General features: G+C 36.7%; 1 protein-coding gene across 1 annotated transcript in view; it reads left to right on the top strand.

Moving 5' to 3' along the window:
• The window catches only part of stumps (DBB domain-containing protein stumps), a 59,119-nt gene that overhangs the window by 24,640 nt on the left and 16,301 nt on the right, over window positions 1–18,178 (top strand). Inside the window, exons 3-8 of the mRNA XM_071584045.1 lie at window positions 2,295–2,524; window positions 4,489–4,658; window positions 6,675–6,819; window positions 6,988–7,139; window positions 9,281–9,413; window positions 11,664–11,854. Coding sequence (XP_071440146.1) covers window positions 2,295–2,524; window positions 4,489–4,658; window positions 6,675–6,819; window positions 6,988–7,139; window positions 9,281–9,413; window positions 11,664–11,854 — 1,021 coding nt within the window. The remainder of the gene's footprint in view (window positions 1–2,294; window positions 2,525–4,488; window positions 4,659–6,674; window positions 6,820–6,987; window positions 7,140–9,280; window positions 9,414–11,663; window positions 11,855–18,178) is intronic.

Below are 18,178 nucleotides of genomic sequence, written 5' to 3'. Positions count from 1 at the left end.
TGATAAGGAGAGGAGTAAAATAGGGGTGCACATTATCACCTGTGCCCTTCAGCGTTTATGCAGAAGAAATGGTTGAAGAGGCAGAACTGAAGATAGGATTGAAGATCGGCGGGGAAATCGTAAAATCAGGATTGCGGATGATCAAGGTATATTTTGCCAGTCAGCCACAGGGTTGCAATCACCACTGAACGTCGGAAAGTCATCGCGATAGGTATAAAATGAGAATAGATGTGAACAAAACAAAAGTTATGCGGTGTTCGATAAAGAGAAAAGCTAAGTTAAATATTAAAATAGATGTCCATAAACTTAGGTCGGTGGAATAGTGTCATTCATCTCGGAAGTATTTCAAACCAAAATAATCAAAATGATATACATCCATGTATATCTACTTAATACCCCGCAAGCCGCCGTGAGGGCATGTGGCGGGGGGTGTTAAGTCACCACCTGTAAAAGAGAATAAAACCACATCAAAATCAGCATAGTTATGCAAACCTACACCAGTAGTGGCGTGTGCATTAATGCAAAACCTTCGACTGATATGCATGCATATATATATATATATATATATATATATATATATATATATATATATATATATATATATATATATATTAGGTCGCGGTAGTCCAGGGGGTAGAGCGTTGGAAAGAAAGAATGACCGGGGGTTTCCGGGTTCGATTCCCGGGCAAGGCACTCTGGGCACCTGCAGCTCCACCCAAGCTATGTGATTTTTCGGGTACCAGATCTTCCTGGGAAACCATAATCGGCACAGGGAAAGGAACTGGCCCCCTACCCTGATCTGTGAATTTCACACGCCGTCGGGCTTAGTACTGGGTGAACTCTACCATCACCTACCAAACCGACCTTCGGGTTGATTACTGTGTTTATGTTTTATGGTTATATATATATATATATATATATATATATATATATATATATATATATATATATATACACTATATAATATCAACTAGCATACACATGCGCCTGAGAAAGTGATAGAGACATAGAAAGCAGATTTGTATTAGGCAAAGAATCTTTCACAAGGAAGGGGTAGTCGACGGCAGGGATTTGTGGTATGGATATTGAGAAAGGGCTCTTTTAAACTTTGGTATGGAGCGTGATTTTTTGCGGCGCTGAAACAAGATGTTGAGACAAGATGATGGGCGGAGATGGAGGCTTTTGAGATGTGGGTGTGGAGAAGGATGGACCGGCTGAAATGAACAGAGAGGAGAACATGTATATTTATTTATTTGTCGAATTTATTGGGACGAGATTAAGGCTTTATAGCCCCTTCTTCCACCTAACCCTTACATATTTCATTAAAGACAATTACTAATACCCAAGCCCTAGGTGGTGAAAAATCCACCCAAGCGGGAATGGAACCTGCAACCTGAACTGAGGGAGAAGAAGGCATCGTGGTGGAGGAGAGAGGAGTTTTTTGAAGGATTGATTCAAAGAACATAAAGGTCGATGCTGAGAATTTTGAGTGGCAATGGGATGTTGAAGATTGATAGATGGGAGAACGTTAGGCTAGCGAGGGAGTAGTGAGAAGAATGGAGGACTTTTGGGCGGAATGAAGGGAGGAAGGAAGTGTGCGGAATTAAAGTGTGTATTATGGTGTCAGATATCCGATTGAATTTCGTTTAGAGAGGTGAAGAATTGTGTGCCCTGTCTGTGCCCAACCAAAAGCTACCTAAACGGGGGACTGAATAATAGCAATAACAAGGGATAGCAAGCAGTTTGTAAAGTAGACACGTCCTGGAATTAGGCGGAGATTTAATTTAAATTGAAAGACTTAGTTCAATATACAGGAAATGATCATGTGTGTGTTAGCTTCAAATTATCATCGATGCAAGGAAAATCTGATTGGGCTACAGAGGCAACTATATATATATATATATATATATATATATATATATATATATATATATATATATATGTATATATATGTATATATATGTATATATATATATATGTATATATATATATATATATATGTATATATATATATATATATATATATATATATATATATATATATATATATATATATATATATATATATATATATATATATATATATATATGAAAGGGCGAAAGTTGAAAGGGAAAAGGGAAAATTACCTTTATTAATACATCAAAACTACTATATCTAGTAAAATGGTTTTCATAACCGAATGGGAGTCACCTTTGTGAGGGATTACAATCAACTCCACTTTCATAAATATTGTAGCCTGGTCCATACCACGTAAGTATTAAATGATTACTAAGACTCAACCTTTTACTTTCAGGTTACTTTCTGTTTGCCTGGAGGATTTCGGCTCAACTATTCCAGTGGCTATGGAAGAGAAATTGGCTGGAGTAAGGCTTCAAGTTGTCATCATTTGCCCTTTATTTTTGGATTATCTGTTTCAATACCCGGAGCCTGGGTCGGCAATAGGGCGGCTTCTGTGTCCAAAGAGAGTGATTGCAATGTTGCTGGGAGTTGAAGAAAACAGTATCAATGAAGAACACAGAGCGGGTAAGAAATCTACTTTTAGTTTTCAAACTTTGCGCGTAACTATGGTAACACGCAACGTAACACTTCGGAACTTGAATGTGTCCTCATTGATTTTTGGTCAGGGATAACCTTTTGGTTCGAAACGGTGTACTCCATTTTTGGGCATTCATTCTATATTGAATGTGCGCGGTCCGATTCGCCCACTCAGAGATATGCAGACCATTCAGTATAAGATGGTCGACATTCAGTAGCCGATTGCGACTTTTTATCTGGTCAGTCTTGAATACGAGGGGTAATATTATTACACAGAGACTTGGGTGAGCAGCAGTAGTAGAGAAGATAGTAGGGACGGAGTTGGCTCCATTTGAGTTGGCGAGCTTGCTGGTTTCCGCTTATGTGGCGGTGTAATACACTCCCCTCCGTGGGCAGCGTTCCAAACTTGGACTCTCTCGAACAAAAATCGGACCCTGCACATGACGCTTTAACGCGCACGTACCATTCATGTATTCTTCTTAACTTCACTTATTCCCTCTCCTGCCTGATATCATTGGCCAGGCCAGGTTAACGCGGATCTATGACTGGCCTCGAGGGTGAGGGACAGTCATGGTAGTGTGGATTTGCCGTCCTCCGCACTTCGAATGGCTAATCTATCTCGAGCGGAGTTTCTTAAGCTACGCTTTCTTTGGCTAATCTCTTGCGGCATCGCAGACGGCGTCCTGGTCGCAGTTTGCCGCTTCAGGTTGCGGCGTCGCCGAAGTTACATGCCTCTCAATTATTTCGGCGCCGAGCGTGAACTGACGCGGGCTGTCATTTGTTCATTTCCTATGAAAACAGAGCGCACGGGTCATGGGCGTTTTCAAATTTCTGTCGTCGCAGCCGGAGGAATGACAACGGGGTGTGACAGCGACGCGAAATATGATTCGTGGTTCTTGCGTGTATCGGTGGAAGTCGAATGAAATGTGTTTTCTTGATAATGGGTTTTGGACGGAGCTGAGGGGCGAAGGACTGTGAGCGGTGAAGGACTATGGGTAGGGTGAAGTGCGTGAGGAGGCAGGAGGAGAGGGACGGGAGAGCCTGGGAAGAATGGGAAGGAGTTTGGGTGGTGGAGAGACGGATGTGCATTTCTTGGTGAAAATGCGGCACGTTTGACATTTCGTGCGATTGACTAATTTCAGGGTGAATACTAGACATTTGAGCCATTTGGATTGTATTGAAGGTAGGTTGTATTGAAGGTATTGAAGATAATGAGGAATGAAATTGAAGAGAAACTCTTTGAGTCGGCAGTTGACCATCTGGGATGACGAATAATTATCAACACTCGATCATTTGAGAATTAAACTTATCATTTAGAGAGTTCTTCAAGGAAAATACGGAATGAGTGAGGGAGCAAAATTCTTGGAGGCATGCTTTTCAACAGAAAACGTTGAAGCTCTAAAGCACGTCATGTTTCTTTTGGCGAATTTTAGTAAAATAATTGCATCCATTAAACACGAAAGATGAATTTGGTTACTGCATGCAACAACAATGGAGTTCATGGGGAAGACCAATGATATTACATTACCCTTAGGGCCATAGCAATATTTGGGATGCTGTGAATATACAAATGAGCATTCCAAACATAGATCAATAGCTATTGAACGTTAAGATTCCTAGAACCCTTTTAAGTTTTTCATAGGCATGATATTGGCCTATCTGATAGGAATCTAGTTTCCTCCATATGTGATACTTCGGTGGTATTTATGTAAAACTTCTTTAAAATGGTCAATATTTTAGTAATTAAGTGTCAAAAGAAGTTCCTCCTCTTTTATTCCAATAATAATATGAAGCATTGAATTAAAATCAAATATTTGAGTATTATTCATTATTTGAGTTCCCTCTGTGAGGTATGTAAGATTAATGAATGCTTTGGCCGATTTGTAACTGTTTTTATGGCCAAAATATGTTATTTTCTAATTGAGCCTTTTCATGCCATTGCTCTCTTACAGCACTAATATCCTATAACCAATGGAAACATCTTCACGTTAAAAATAAAGATACAAAATTCGTGGCGGAGTTTTTGAACCTGGCCCTGGGAATACTCTCACATATGTCTGAGGCACCAACAAATCGTCCGGAGAAAGCTTCATTTTCAGTGATGCCCAAGAAAGTGAAGGAGGTATGGAAATAAAAATTCTTTCTAACTTGCCTCAATGATGATTGCTATTATTTACGAATAAAATAAAGTGAAGTTTATTGGCTAAATACCTATGGTAATGATTGTGCTTATGTTGTTTTGAAAGTATGCGTCAAGTCCAAACAACAGAGCATATCTTAAATGAAATCCTTAATTTGAGAAAAATATGTCATTTCTATGAATATTAAATTGCCTATTTTGGCGTGCATGCTATGAATTTCTGCTATTATGAATTTTTTATGCACGATAAGAAGCTATTTCAATATAGAAGTAACTATACAGAAAATTTTATGAATAATATAGCCTGGGTTTTGGATAATTCTTGGGCATATCGGTATGTTCCGGGTTGTAACCTCGCAAAAATTAACCGACACCTATGTACAGGGTCTGTCCCAAAAGTTCTAGTAATGAATTTCCACAGCCGGCCGCGTATGCTTGCTCGGCGCAGCTATTTGCGGAAAAAGTGATTGGGGGTTTGTCTAGAGAATGCCACCGTCCATAGACGGTTGCGGGAAGTGATGTAGTGAAGATGGGTCTTAGCGCAAAGCGTGTCACCATACCCACGTCGAAAGAAAGATGGCGCAGAGTTTGGCACAGTGTTATGCGATTAAATTTTGCGTTAAACTGGGTAAAAATGACGCGGATAAGGAGAGCATTTGGGGAGGATGTCTCGAGGAGGAGATGGTCACTGAACCGATCTTTCGAGTGGCACAAGAGGCTCCGGAAGGGTCGGGAGACCGTCGACAACGATGAGCGCACCTGCCAACGACAAATACTGACGACTCGGTCCAAAAAATGCGATATATTTTGAACAGCGATTGGAAAATGAGTGTCCGGGTGCCATTCAAAAAACGTGGCGTGCCTAGATCAGTTAATCACCGCATTTTAACCGAGAATTTTTGCGGGAGGAAGGTCTTCTCCAAGATGGTGCCGAACGTTCTCACCGACGACATGAAGGAACAGCGCCTGTTTAAGTGCCATGAATCGCTCGAACGCTACGAAACCGAGGCTGAAATTTTGGACAAAGTGATGACAGGAGACGAAGCGGATTTTGTGTATGACCACCGGACTTCTTTTTATTTCCCAAGATGAAAGAACTCTGAAAATACACCGCCGCGGGATGCTGGAGGCGCTAAAAGAAGCTTGGACAACCTGTGTACGAGTGGTCTTCGGTGTAAGCCTTCCGTTGAGGCCTTCCAGGGAGCCTACTAGGTCTAGCGGTGGAAAATGTGCTTCTAGTCGGGGTGAGAGTACTTTGAAAAATTCAAAAGAAAGGGTTCATTAGATGATTTTTTGAAATTTTGAAAAAAAAATTTCCGGACCTTTTCGGACAGACCCTGTCGACACATGTGTGCACCTTTACCTGCCTAGCCTACCTAAGTTGAAGGTTCCTCCTTATTTGCACGGCTCAGTTATTCTTTGATTTTAGTGCAAAGATTGATTGTTGTATATGAAACACTGTGCATAAAAATTGACTTTAAATGAATAGACTTAAACCTGACTCCGAAAGTAATTCATTGGATTGAAATGCTGGTATGTGAAGATATTTTTGTCCTTACCACATCAAATCCAATGGATAGTGCTATTGGAACTGTCACTCATAAAGTGCTGATAGTATTTTCTGTCATAGTGATGAGTACCAAGAGTCAACATATTTTCTTTTAGAGTTAATCATAAGAGCCACCACATCTTCAAACACCGTCACTCCTGAACTGCTTGAGGCAAAATATGGGAAAAATAACTAAATTTTCCACATGAATTGAAAAACAAAATTGTCCTCAACTCTGATCGAATTCAATGAGAGCCTACAGTCCACATTTATGCGCATTGGTTGGGTGTTATTGGCCTAGGCTGCATAACATGGCAGGATCAATCCCACTTTGTATTGAATCTCTCTTTATTAAGTTTTGTAGCCATGACCTTTGACTTGTCGGACCTTTCCCAAAGACATAATGTCTTTTCAAAATATCATATTTTATGCTGCAAAACTTTTCTTAGGGTCATAACAAGGTGATTGTCCTTCTTACTGAGCCGTTGGAGAAGGAGGATGAGCTGAGCATTAATATTGATAAAGCAGGAGATACTATTGAAGTTCCTTCAATAAAGAGGAGAAACCTTTACACGGTGACATTTGCAATGCCAGGTGGGTTACATAAGAAATATGTAGTGGTTTTCAATTGAATTTACTTACTGTAGAATTTTATAGTATTTTTTTGTGAATTTTCATGAATAGCCATTATGTTTGCAGTTTCATTAAAAATGTTAAACTTGATTGTATGGCTTTATTTTGTTACCATTTTCTTTCTGATAGCTTCATGCCTTGAAATATCCATGCTCGTGGGAGTTCATGTGATTAAAAATGGCAAAACTCTAGGCTGCAGGCAGGTCAAGTGTGAGAGTAGAATGAGAGAGTTGGACCAAATACTTCGATCAATGGACAATCCACTTGAGTTCATGTGCCAGGTAGGTGCATTCGTTGGGGAGTTTCTTAGAGCACTTGCGTAATAATTTGTATGTATGAATGCGTGTGTGTGTCAATATATGCATGTGTGCAGTTGTTTATTATATGTGTGCCGGCATTAAAATATTTTGTGTAAGATAAGATAGGAATTTGGGACTTTGGGCTCTTAGCTGGTTGATTAACACAAAGCAAAAAAGCCTTGCCTAAGAATTTTGTTTTTTTAATATTTTGGTAGCACAATCACCTTTTTCAAAGGAAATATTTCAATGGAAAGATTGAGGACTGGGGTGGAAAGGTATTTGAGGTTGGTCGGCAGGGGTGGTGGTCGATGGGATGGAGGGAGGTATAGCACCTAGTGGGCAAGGTTCAGACCTGGGCCCGAGCAAGCCATCAGGAGTCCAAGGTGTGCTGCCTTGATGCTTTTTCTGCTTTAATGGTGTTTGAGGCGGGAAGGAAGGTGATGATCGATATGTAAATTCAGTCCTTAAAGGAAACATTGCAGAGGAAAGCCTGTTTGGGAACTGGTGGGGAGGCTGATATGAAAGGGAGTTTTAGGAGGCAAGATGATTGCTTATGTGGATGTTGTGGGGTGTGGTGCATTGTCCAACATAGAAGGAGGGATATATCTTAAATTATATTACAGGATGTGCATGAGGTAGTAGAATGTACTGGAAGAAAATTGATGAGCTGTGAAGGGAGGCAAGAAGTGCTGAAGAAGAGACATGCTTTACATTTGGTTTAATTGCCAGGTGCTGGTGTGAATTTGTGGATAAAGGAAGATTTAGATAAAGGTGTGGCAGATTTAAGTTTTTTGGATGAATTGGAAGTTCATTTAAAAGTGGCTGGGGCACATTTAGGTAGTATGAATACCATTGTTTTGGAATTTTCCCGACTGGGGTCTTGGAAAAGGTCTTTGTTTGGTTATGTTTGAGGAAGTAACTTGTGCAGATGGAGATGGTGTGCAAGTTTATGTCTTGGGAAGGTTTGGGTGAGGGAATGTTTTGAAGTTTTTTTGGGGATATGGGCGACTGTGGTTAAGGAAAAATAAGTGGTGAATAATTTATCAAGGAAGTTAGGATTGTTGCCGATTCGGTGGCTGTGGATGGAGTGAGCGTGAAAGAGAGCATATAGGAGGTTATGTGTGACAGCTGGTAGTGGTAGTGGAGGTATTTTTGTTTAGTGGTAAGTTTTACGTGGACAGAGTTGTGGAATTTTGATTGGTGAGAGATATAATGATATCAAGGGAAATGAGGAAGAGTTGGGGGTGGTGAAGGGCTGAATGAGGAGAAAACACAGTTAAAATTGTTTTTTCATATTTCCGAGTCAACAGTATTTTGAGTGAGAACAAGTGGCACCAAAATGCAAAATCCTAACTTAGACCATCTGAAAATGATAGTTTTTTTGCTCCTGAGCCTTCAGGGGAATACTAGGCATCCTCAAGCCTATGCCATCCAATGGTATTTCTGGCCATTCGTGATTGGCCTTGTGGCCATCCTTTCAGACATCTCAAATTCTTACCAAAATTTGAGATGGATAGTTTTTTAGGATTTCCAACCTTTGTATGGTGATCATTTCAATAACCTATCAAATCAGTCTTGAGTCAATCACTCTTGATTACACTGGTTAATTTGGAGTCAATAGATATTATTGTCTTTATAATAAATTCACGAGTTAAGTTTTTTTCTTTGAAAAGTAAAATTTCATTCTTTCCCTTCCTTTGATTTCCTAATGGGGACTTTTATTTCTTGATTACATTTGAGTTATTCTGATGACAAATCTGATTGATATATTCAATTTGGTAGTATTGACATTAAATGTAGCATAAACTGTTCAAAGTATTCAATTTAATATAAGATTTTAAAGTAAAAGTAGCACAATGAAAGCTCTGGGAACCTAATAATAGCTAATGACCATCCTTTTTGGGGAGCATATAATTTAATGGTACCACTCCAGTGACAGAGTCATATATCACTGGTTCCCAGAATATATAAAAAGGTAATACTGCTGTTACACTTTTGGAGCATTGGGTTAGCTCTCTTTGTCCAGTTTCTTCTAATTGTAAGACATTATATGGTCACAAATATTAAATTTTCAGGTGGTAACTTTAAAAGGGAAAATGTAAATTATCTTAAAACTATTTCAGACCTTAGGGTTTAGTCCAGGAGACAGGGATCAACTGGATAGCTTCCTCCTGTCAGCATTCCAGCGAAATATTCCTCCCCACTTCAACCTCCTGAATGCAGCTCCTACAGCAATACCCCAAAGGCCATTCTCAAGTAAGATTTCCATTTACTATTTTTCTATTGGGATGAGTGTTATTCACACATTAAAATGCACGGGCACATAAGGATAATTTTGTATGTTGATAATTTATTTTTAAAGTATATTTTTTATGTTATACATATCCTATTGAGCAAATGGTCAATGACTGGTGCATGGAAAATCTCAAGAGTAATTTGTTTTCAATAGGAAGTTAATGAATTTAGTGGTAAGGGTTTGCTTTCAACTTGAGGTCTCCAAAAGAAGTTTAATTCTGATGCAGTGGGAACTTCAGAGAATTTACTTTGGCATTTGATCAGAAACACCATTGCACAAGCTTCTGATCATATTTTCTATGTGGTTCATTCAATAAGTCATTCAGAAAATTTAGCAAAACAAATTATTTCCAGTTTATTTTTTTATGTATCAATACATCTGCTTCTAGCTCAGTCAACTTTTCTGAACAATTCTTCAACTTTTAATAATTTTGTGCCAAGTCACTTTTTTAAGCTTGGAAATAAGAAGAGGCCACTGGTGGCCAAGTCTGGTGAATTTGGTGTATATTGTAACAATTCAAACTTTAAGGCCATAATTTTCACCATTGAAATTGTGCACGTCTGCACCTGTACATTGTCTTTATGGGAGAGAGTTTTCTCTTTTCCAAATGAGGACATTTCATCATGATTTATTTGCTCAACTTGTGCTATAATGATGCGTTAATATGCTCAATTAATCATTTGTCCTTTTTACAAGTAATCGATGTAAATGATTCTGTGTGCACCCCAAATTGCTGTGGCCATCATCTATTTGGCTAATTTCACTGCCTTTGCCTTCTTCGTAGCTGGATCACCTTTAGAAGCCCACTGTTTTGAATGTTTCTTTGTCGCAGTGGTAGTGTGTGAAAAAATACTAAGTTTATTTATTCAGTGATCATGAATATTCACAAAGTGTAGCCTCAAAACCATCAGATTTATCCATGATTTGTCCACCGTAATGTATTAGCACAGAAACTCATCATTATTGCGATAGAAAAATGCAAAACCAGCCTCCGAATTGGCCACAGGATTGCATTTATTCTCTGCTGAGAGTAATTGCAGCACCCATTTTGCTGAGTTTTTTTTAGCACCCAATTTTTGTCAAAAAATTGGAAATAATGTACAATGTGATACTGTATCTCTCTATCTGTGGCCTCAACTATTTTGCAAACTTTGATTTGTCGATCTCTAAAAATCATTTCCTAGATTATGTCAATCATTTCTGAGGAAGTCACTTCCTCTGGACATCATGAGTGATGTTCATCATTTGTGAATATATGGCCCCATTTAAACTCTTTAACCCAGTTGTAAACAGTTTTAAGCACAGAAGCAGATGTGCAATGAACTTCATCCAACTCAGATTACATCTCTTTTGATGTTAAGCCCTTAAAAAAGAAGTGTTTAATCACTGAATGAAGCTCATTTTTTTAAATAAAGAAATGTTTTTTTTTAATCAACTATGAAAATGAAACCATGAGATGGATTGAGCTGAAACTTTAACAGCAGTTCAGTTTGAGATGAGGCTCCCTAAAATCAAACCTTTCCCAATATTATGAGCACCAACATCTCTTGGATTTTCTCAGGAGTCATTGAACCACCCACATGTACATGAATACCTGTAGATCTGTCATTCTGTGCATTACATTTGGGGAGATGGAGAATATTTCTATTGATGTAACATATTTACTTCCAAAAGTGAGTATTTTAAATTTTTGTAGATCTAAAATATTCACTACTCAAAAGAATATTTGTTGGTGCCCATGATAAAATTGTTTTTGCATGAATGCAATTTCTAACTCTTAGGTGACCATCCATAGCACAGTCTGTGATCATTGATTTTGTGACCACAGTTCTAATAATTTACCAACTACCTCTGTTATTATGCTGGATTCAATGGCATGGAATTTTCAGAACGAAGATAATATTTTCATTTTACATCATGTTAATAATGATAATGAAAATATATGCTTGCTATGAAGATCGGTGGTCTCTTTTTGACAGCTATCCTGTGTAAGCCTATTTAATGTCTATGTTATTCAATGCTCTGGGCACACAGACATATTTTAGTTGCTAAAGAGTGGCAGTGAATGTGCTGAAGTCTTGCTGAAAACACCATGCCCAACCATTGCACCAGCCATTAAGGGTTGGTCTGAACCTTTGTTAGATGATTGTATATCTACAAATATGGCAGAAAACAACATATTAATACAGCTTCATGTCTAAACTTTTAAGGGAGTGAAGAATATCCAACACTTCTCCATTTTGCGGCAAGATTTGGACTGGAGAAATTGTCATGGCAGCTACTTGAGTGTCCTGGAGGAGAGCACGCTTGTGATATGAGGAATGTATGTGAACTGACGCCAGGAGAAATGGCAGAGAAGGCAGGGCACACCAAATTGGCTAATTCTCTAAAAGGATACTTGGTAAATTTTTTTTAAGTAATTGACATTGGGTGTTCCATCCAAGAAGAGAAAGCCCTTGATGAGTGGTGTTTTTTGGGTGGTGACTGTCATATCTTGCTGGTTTCAATAACCATAGTTGCTACTTACTATTAGTTGGTATAGTAGTGATGAAAGCAATTCCACTAGAAATAGACCAGAGTAATGATTGAATTGGTCATTGCTTCAAGGATGTGATTTGCTTTATAAGTTGTGTTGGTCGCCTAACTCCTGCTTTTTTGTTCTTTTCTCATTAATCGAGTGCGCATTAACATTAATTGTTTATTACTGGAATGCTGGCCACAAAGTACATGATGCAATATTCCCCAAAACTTTTTGTTATGTACATCATTAAGCTGGTTGTCAATAGTTCTTAGTGATCATTGGACGTGCAGAGAGAGAGATGGACATTGACAACATTTTCTACCAGCATGCGGGAATCAATACATATTATTCCATGGGTAACCAAGTAGTTTTCAAATGAAAGGACTTATGTGAAAAAAAATTGAAAAATGAGAATTTATATTTACTAAGTGTGTACCGCACTGCAAACATTTGATGGCACTAGCGGAGCACTAAACTCTGCATTTGCATTTTGCTTTTCCCATGGGAAGAGAGCTTCTAAATGGCCTATCTATTAGTTAACAATACAGGGTGTTTCTTGACAACAATAGCAGGATTATGTGGTGGGTTTGGGAGCTCATTTCCAATTAAAAAGGCTCTATGATTAATGTCCATTTCTTTTACCCTTTTTGAGTTTTAAAAACCTCAAATAAATGTGAGAAGTTCCCAATTTGTCTGAAGTTTGTGGAAATTTTGAATGTTCTATCTCTAGAAAGTGGTGGAAATGGCTGTAGAAAATTTTAATCGAATTGTATTTGAATGTCATACTATAGATGTGATTCAGAATGATCTACCTACTTCCTTCATATTAAGTAAAATAGTTGGGTTTGATAATGAAAAAAAGCAGGTTATGGCAGTGCAGTCTCATTTATTATGATAGGTCTCAAATATTATCACAATCTTAAACCAAAAATAAATATTCTACTGTGGGAAAACTCATTAATTATTAAGAAAAATATGCAGAATTAGCTGTATAGGATTCAATGCCCTTGGAGCAACCTCAAAACTCCGTAACATCGTGATGTAAATTTGAGCTTCCCATTATCAAATTGTATCATTTTTCTAAAAAAAATAAAAACCATTTGCTTGCTCCAGATTAATAAAAAGTGGTATTATGGTGATTCGAGTTTTAATGCATGTATTAAGTAACTGGTGGTTGTATGACCATGAATTATTGACCATTTTAAGAAAAATTCCAACTGAGCTCCCAAGCACAATAAAATGTGTTCTTGAGTTTAAACACAAATTGTTGGTGTAAAGAAGTAATACCTTATTCAGATATCAGAACCAAGTATTAATTACAGGTATTATGAGGAATTCCATGAAGTTATGACATTGATGAAGAGTTTACTCATTGGGGCCCTTTTTTGTTGTCTATACGAATGGTAGTCATATTGGCTTGAAAGTGCCACTGACATTCTAAACAGGAGTTATGAGATGAAATGGTTATAATAAAAAATAAATTCAGCAGGAAAAAACCCCAAAGAGCAGGCTTTTCATCACCAAATTGTCAGCATATGTATTATTGTAATGATTATGTGGAAAGGAATGTCATTGTTATTTATTTTTGAAAAATTAATATTCTCTGCAAAGTGCAAATAATTAAATTGCAGCATTTAATCTACTCAATTGTGTCAGTGTTCTGGTTATTGGGCAGGGCTTTCATCTCCTTTATAGAAGCCAACAGTGAAGGGATATTCATTAAAAGACATCCAATTATCAGTAAGGATTTTCTTATATGAATTATATAATTTAAAATTATACATGCTCTTTTACATGTCTGCTTCAAAAGTATTAAAAAAATACGTTCTTTCTAAAATTACTCTTGAAGTAATGTGCATAGTCATTAGTAATTCATAAAATGAAAAAAAAACACTTATAGCCATAGTAAATTATTATGGCATAATCAAGTTAATATATTATGAACTTTTTACGGCTATAGGAGTTTTATTTTTATTTTATTAATTTACAAGGCCGTAGAGCTCATTTTCTTTTATTTTTTTATGAGTCATTCAGTTTTGGTTTACAACTACTTATCTATACTGTTATCTATGTGCATTATATTTTACATTGTATAGACTCAAAAAGAGAAAAATGAAATCTTCAGACATTGGGCAGCTAGTGATTGAGGTACTTATGCATCTACCAACATTTTTGGTGTTCGAATAATATTAACATACTATGCATCCTTGAATTTTTGAATTCTTAGATTTCCTTCCCAACAGTTCAGGGCATATAATATTTAAAATATGTTTAAAAACTGTTCTAGGATGTTTTAAAAATTAGCTTTTCTTTAATTTTTCCAGAGATTTGTTACATATTCATACATACACAAATATGGGACACATCAGATATAAATTTCAAAATTTTATAATTTATATATATATATATATATATATATATATATATATATATATATATATATATATATATATATATATATACCAATACATTAAAACAATTACATATTAATTGGTTAAGCCGGAATTGATGCGTAGTGACATCCAGGTATTCATTTACAGAATAGAACATATTTCAATAGGTTGAACAGCTTCCTTGAAAGCAGGTACTTTTGTTTCATATTTGATTTCATGGGGAAGTTTATTGAATAACCTTAAGGCCATTGCTTTGGGCCCATGAGCAGTATTGTGTTCTGACAAATGGTTGGTGCAGGTCATTGCAGGTCCTTGTATAGTGACTATAGTAATTGTGGTTGGACTTGTACTGAGAAATATTACCCTTTGCATGCAAGATGGCATTAAATATATATATGCAAGGTATTGGTAATAAACCAAGTCTTTTGAAGATAGGTTTACATGGTGCATTGCAAGGAGCATTGCTCATAATATGTATAATCCTCTTTTGGATTTTGAAGATTATGCCCACATGGGGAGAGGAACCCCAGACGAGGATACTAAAAGTAACACGAGAATAAAATTCACCGTAGTAAATGGATAGAAGGACCTCTAAATTTACACAATATCTAATATTTCTTATGAGGAAGCAAAGGGAGCTTAAATTTCTATGTAATTTGAAAATGTGTTCCTCCTAAGACATGTTTCTATGCAGGATTACTCCCAGGAATTGGGTGCTGGAATTTTAGGGAATGCTCACACCTTCTAGATCTACTGAGATTGCAGTGGAAACTTTGTTTTTATTAGTGAAATAAATCAGGCTGGACCTATTTAAATTGGGTTTTAGGCAGTAAGAAGACACCATTCATTGAAAATCTGAGCTACTTCAGAATTCAAAATCTGAGCTGCTCTTTCTGTCAAACTGTGTCCTGAGGAGGCTGACACAATGATATTTGTATCGTCAGAATACAGTATTGGGTCTATTCCCTTAATGAAATTAAGCTTATCTGGTAGATTATTGATATAAATTAAAAATAAAATAGGACCAAGTACAGAACCCTGGGGAACACCCAAGGTTACTTATCTACCAGGAGAAACAAATTTGGAGCCATTTCTTGAGAGCTCAACATACTGATGCCGTTCACTTAGATATGATTCAATCCATTTGTAGGGTGTGCTTCTTATACCGTAGCATTTCAGTTTATACAAGAGTAACTGATGATTGACAAAGTCAAAAAATAATCCTGAAGTTTCAGTTCTATTATCCAATCCTAAAAGTATTTGATTCGCCATGTGATATGTGGCTGTTGTAGTGGACCTTGTTTTTCTAAATTCATGTTGAGATGTGGATATTAGGTTATATGTTTCAAGATATGATACTAGACAATGATAAAAAACTATTTCAAATATTATCCCCAACTGGTTCAACAGGGATATTGGTCTATAAGAATTCATTGCCATTTTGCAACCTTTCCCTTTGTATATTGGCACGATTTTTGCTGATTTAAGAGGGCTTGGGAAAATTCCAGTTTTTAGGTATTCATTAATTAAGAACAGCAGCTGATCCTTAATGGCATTAAATGACCTTTTTATGACTATCCCTAGGATGTCATCTAATCCAGGACTAAATTTGTTAGGGAATTTATTGATTATGTTGGTCAGTTCCATGGCTGAACATGGGAATATATATAATGAATTACATGAGTTAGGAATGTGAGAATAATTAGCTGAATTGACTGAAACGGTGGGATTTTGATGGGATAGGTAGAAGTCAATCAGAATGGAGGCCATTTTACAGTAATCTGGTATATCATTACCGGCAGAATCCTGCAGTTGAAGATCTTGTAAATTATGTGGACCCTTGGATTAGTTAATAATTTTCCAAATCTCTCTAGATTTATTGTCTGCATTGGTAAGTGTATGGTTGTTGAAAGAATTTTTAGCACCCTGTAAGGCTTGGCGATAACTTTTCTTGAGTACTGAATATTCCTAGTAGCTAGCTAGCTACTGGGAATATTCAGCTAGACTAGAAATAGCTAGTGTTAATATGAAGGGGGAAATAATTTAAGCAGATGTTATAAAGTCAGGAAAGGGATAGTAAAATATGATGGAGAACTAGGCAAATATTATCTGGAGAGAAATCACTTTCATTATAAAATGTGAGGATCCATTATTAAAATGGTTACATGAGATATGGCCTTGTTGGCAATTTTATTAAAAATAATTGAGGTTATTAAAATGTGGATGCTCCCTCCAGTTGCTGCAATCAATACATATTTTGCCATAGTGGCATGGAAATTTGCAAAGGACAAAATTAAATTGAAAGTCATTCTGTGAGATATTTTAACTAACTTCAGGCCATTAATGTCATTCCTCAGATTTTATTCTGAATATTGAATATTTTAGTCAGCTCTAAAAATGGTAAACCATTACTCACTGTGAATGCAAAGAGAGTTATCGCTGTAAAGAAGAAAAATGGTACCATTCCACAGAATATATAAAAGACAAAATTCAAGTAATGCGATTGTAAATTTTGTGGTCCTCCTGCATTCTTTAATGATCAAATCTTAACAATATCATTTGAAATATGTATGTTTGACCAGCCCTAAATTATTATTTCGAAGTACTGCTCCAATTCTCTCAAAGCAACATGAATTAAATGAGTTAACTTGGATTTTCTAATTAAATGTCAAAAAAATATATTAAAATGATAGATCTTTAAGTGTGGCAGAATGAAATTGTTTTAGTCAAAATATTTACAACTGACAACTGATTACTAATTGACCATTGGTGAGCGACTAATGGTGCTAAGTGACCAATTGAATTGAACAAATTTCAATCTTGCCATGAAATCATCACAAATTTATTCTCTTCCACTTAACGACACCGTCTAACCTGTCTTTCACCCATTGCTCTAGGCCCGAAAATATGGCGCATTTTCTGATGAATTGGGGCAGCTGATGATCCTAATGCACTCAAAAATTGAATCACAGCAGTGACTTTGCCATGTGAGGGAGCAATGATTTTTGCAGGCATTTTTAACAGCATTCACTGCCAGGCAAGCGACTACTGAATCAAAGCAATAACTTCAGCAGCTTCGGAAACAATCAAATGATGGTGATTCTTTATCTATCGTATATCTTTGTTCTGATCGACCATCATTAAAATATAAGAAAATGGCCCTTACTTTTACAATATGCCTTGTATGTCTTCCCAACCTACATTCACTTTTGCCTCTAACCTTTCCCATGTTACCCTCATGGATACATTAAGATAAGAGCTGATGATAGTAATAGCTGACCTGGATAATAAACTACAGGAAGAATAGGCTTACTGTTTCAACCAAAATGATTTAATTGAAGCAATATAATTAGCAATTGGTTTTTTTATTGTGAATTTTTTTGAGATAATGCCATATTGCAAGTGATTCTTGAAGAGAAATGGTCTATGCATGCAGAGCACTACTACAATATCACAAACACTGCCACTTAAATGAGTCAGATAGATTGTTAGGCACCAACTCATGATGTCACTCTGATGGGAAGAATGGAAAAGCTGTCAATTTCTAATATCTGTGATTGGTTGAAAAAGTTTTGGAAGAAAGTCTAAATTGAGACCATTCTAATATCTTTTTAAAACTGTGGAAGTAGCAATGCAACAGATGAAGATAATTCAAGATGGCATTGTGTATGAGGAAAGTGAGAATGACTGCAGGAATGATTTTGCTGTGGTGATGAATTTCTGGGATTCTATGATGAATAAACATTGATATAGAAGATCCATATCTTCTGGGACTTACTCTGTGGCACTTGTAGATAGCTAGAGTACATAT

Source organism: Hetaerina americana, unplaced genomic scaffold, assembly GCF_022747635.1.
Source record: "Hetaerina americana unplaced genomic scaffold, ioHetAmer1.1.p SCAF_16, whole genome shotgun sequence".
Lineage (NCBI taxonomy): Eukaryota > Metazoa > Arthropoda > Insecta > Odonata > Calopterygidae > Hetaerina > Hetaerina americana.
The sequence above is the reverse complement of the archived record's forward strand: the minus strand, read 5'-3'. Positions and strand labels throughout refer to the sequence as shown.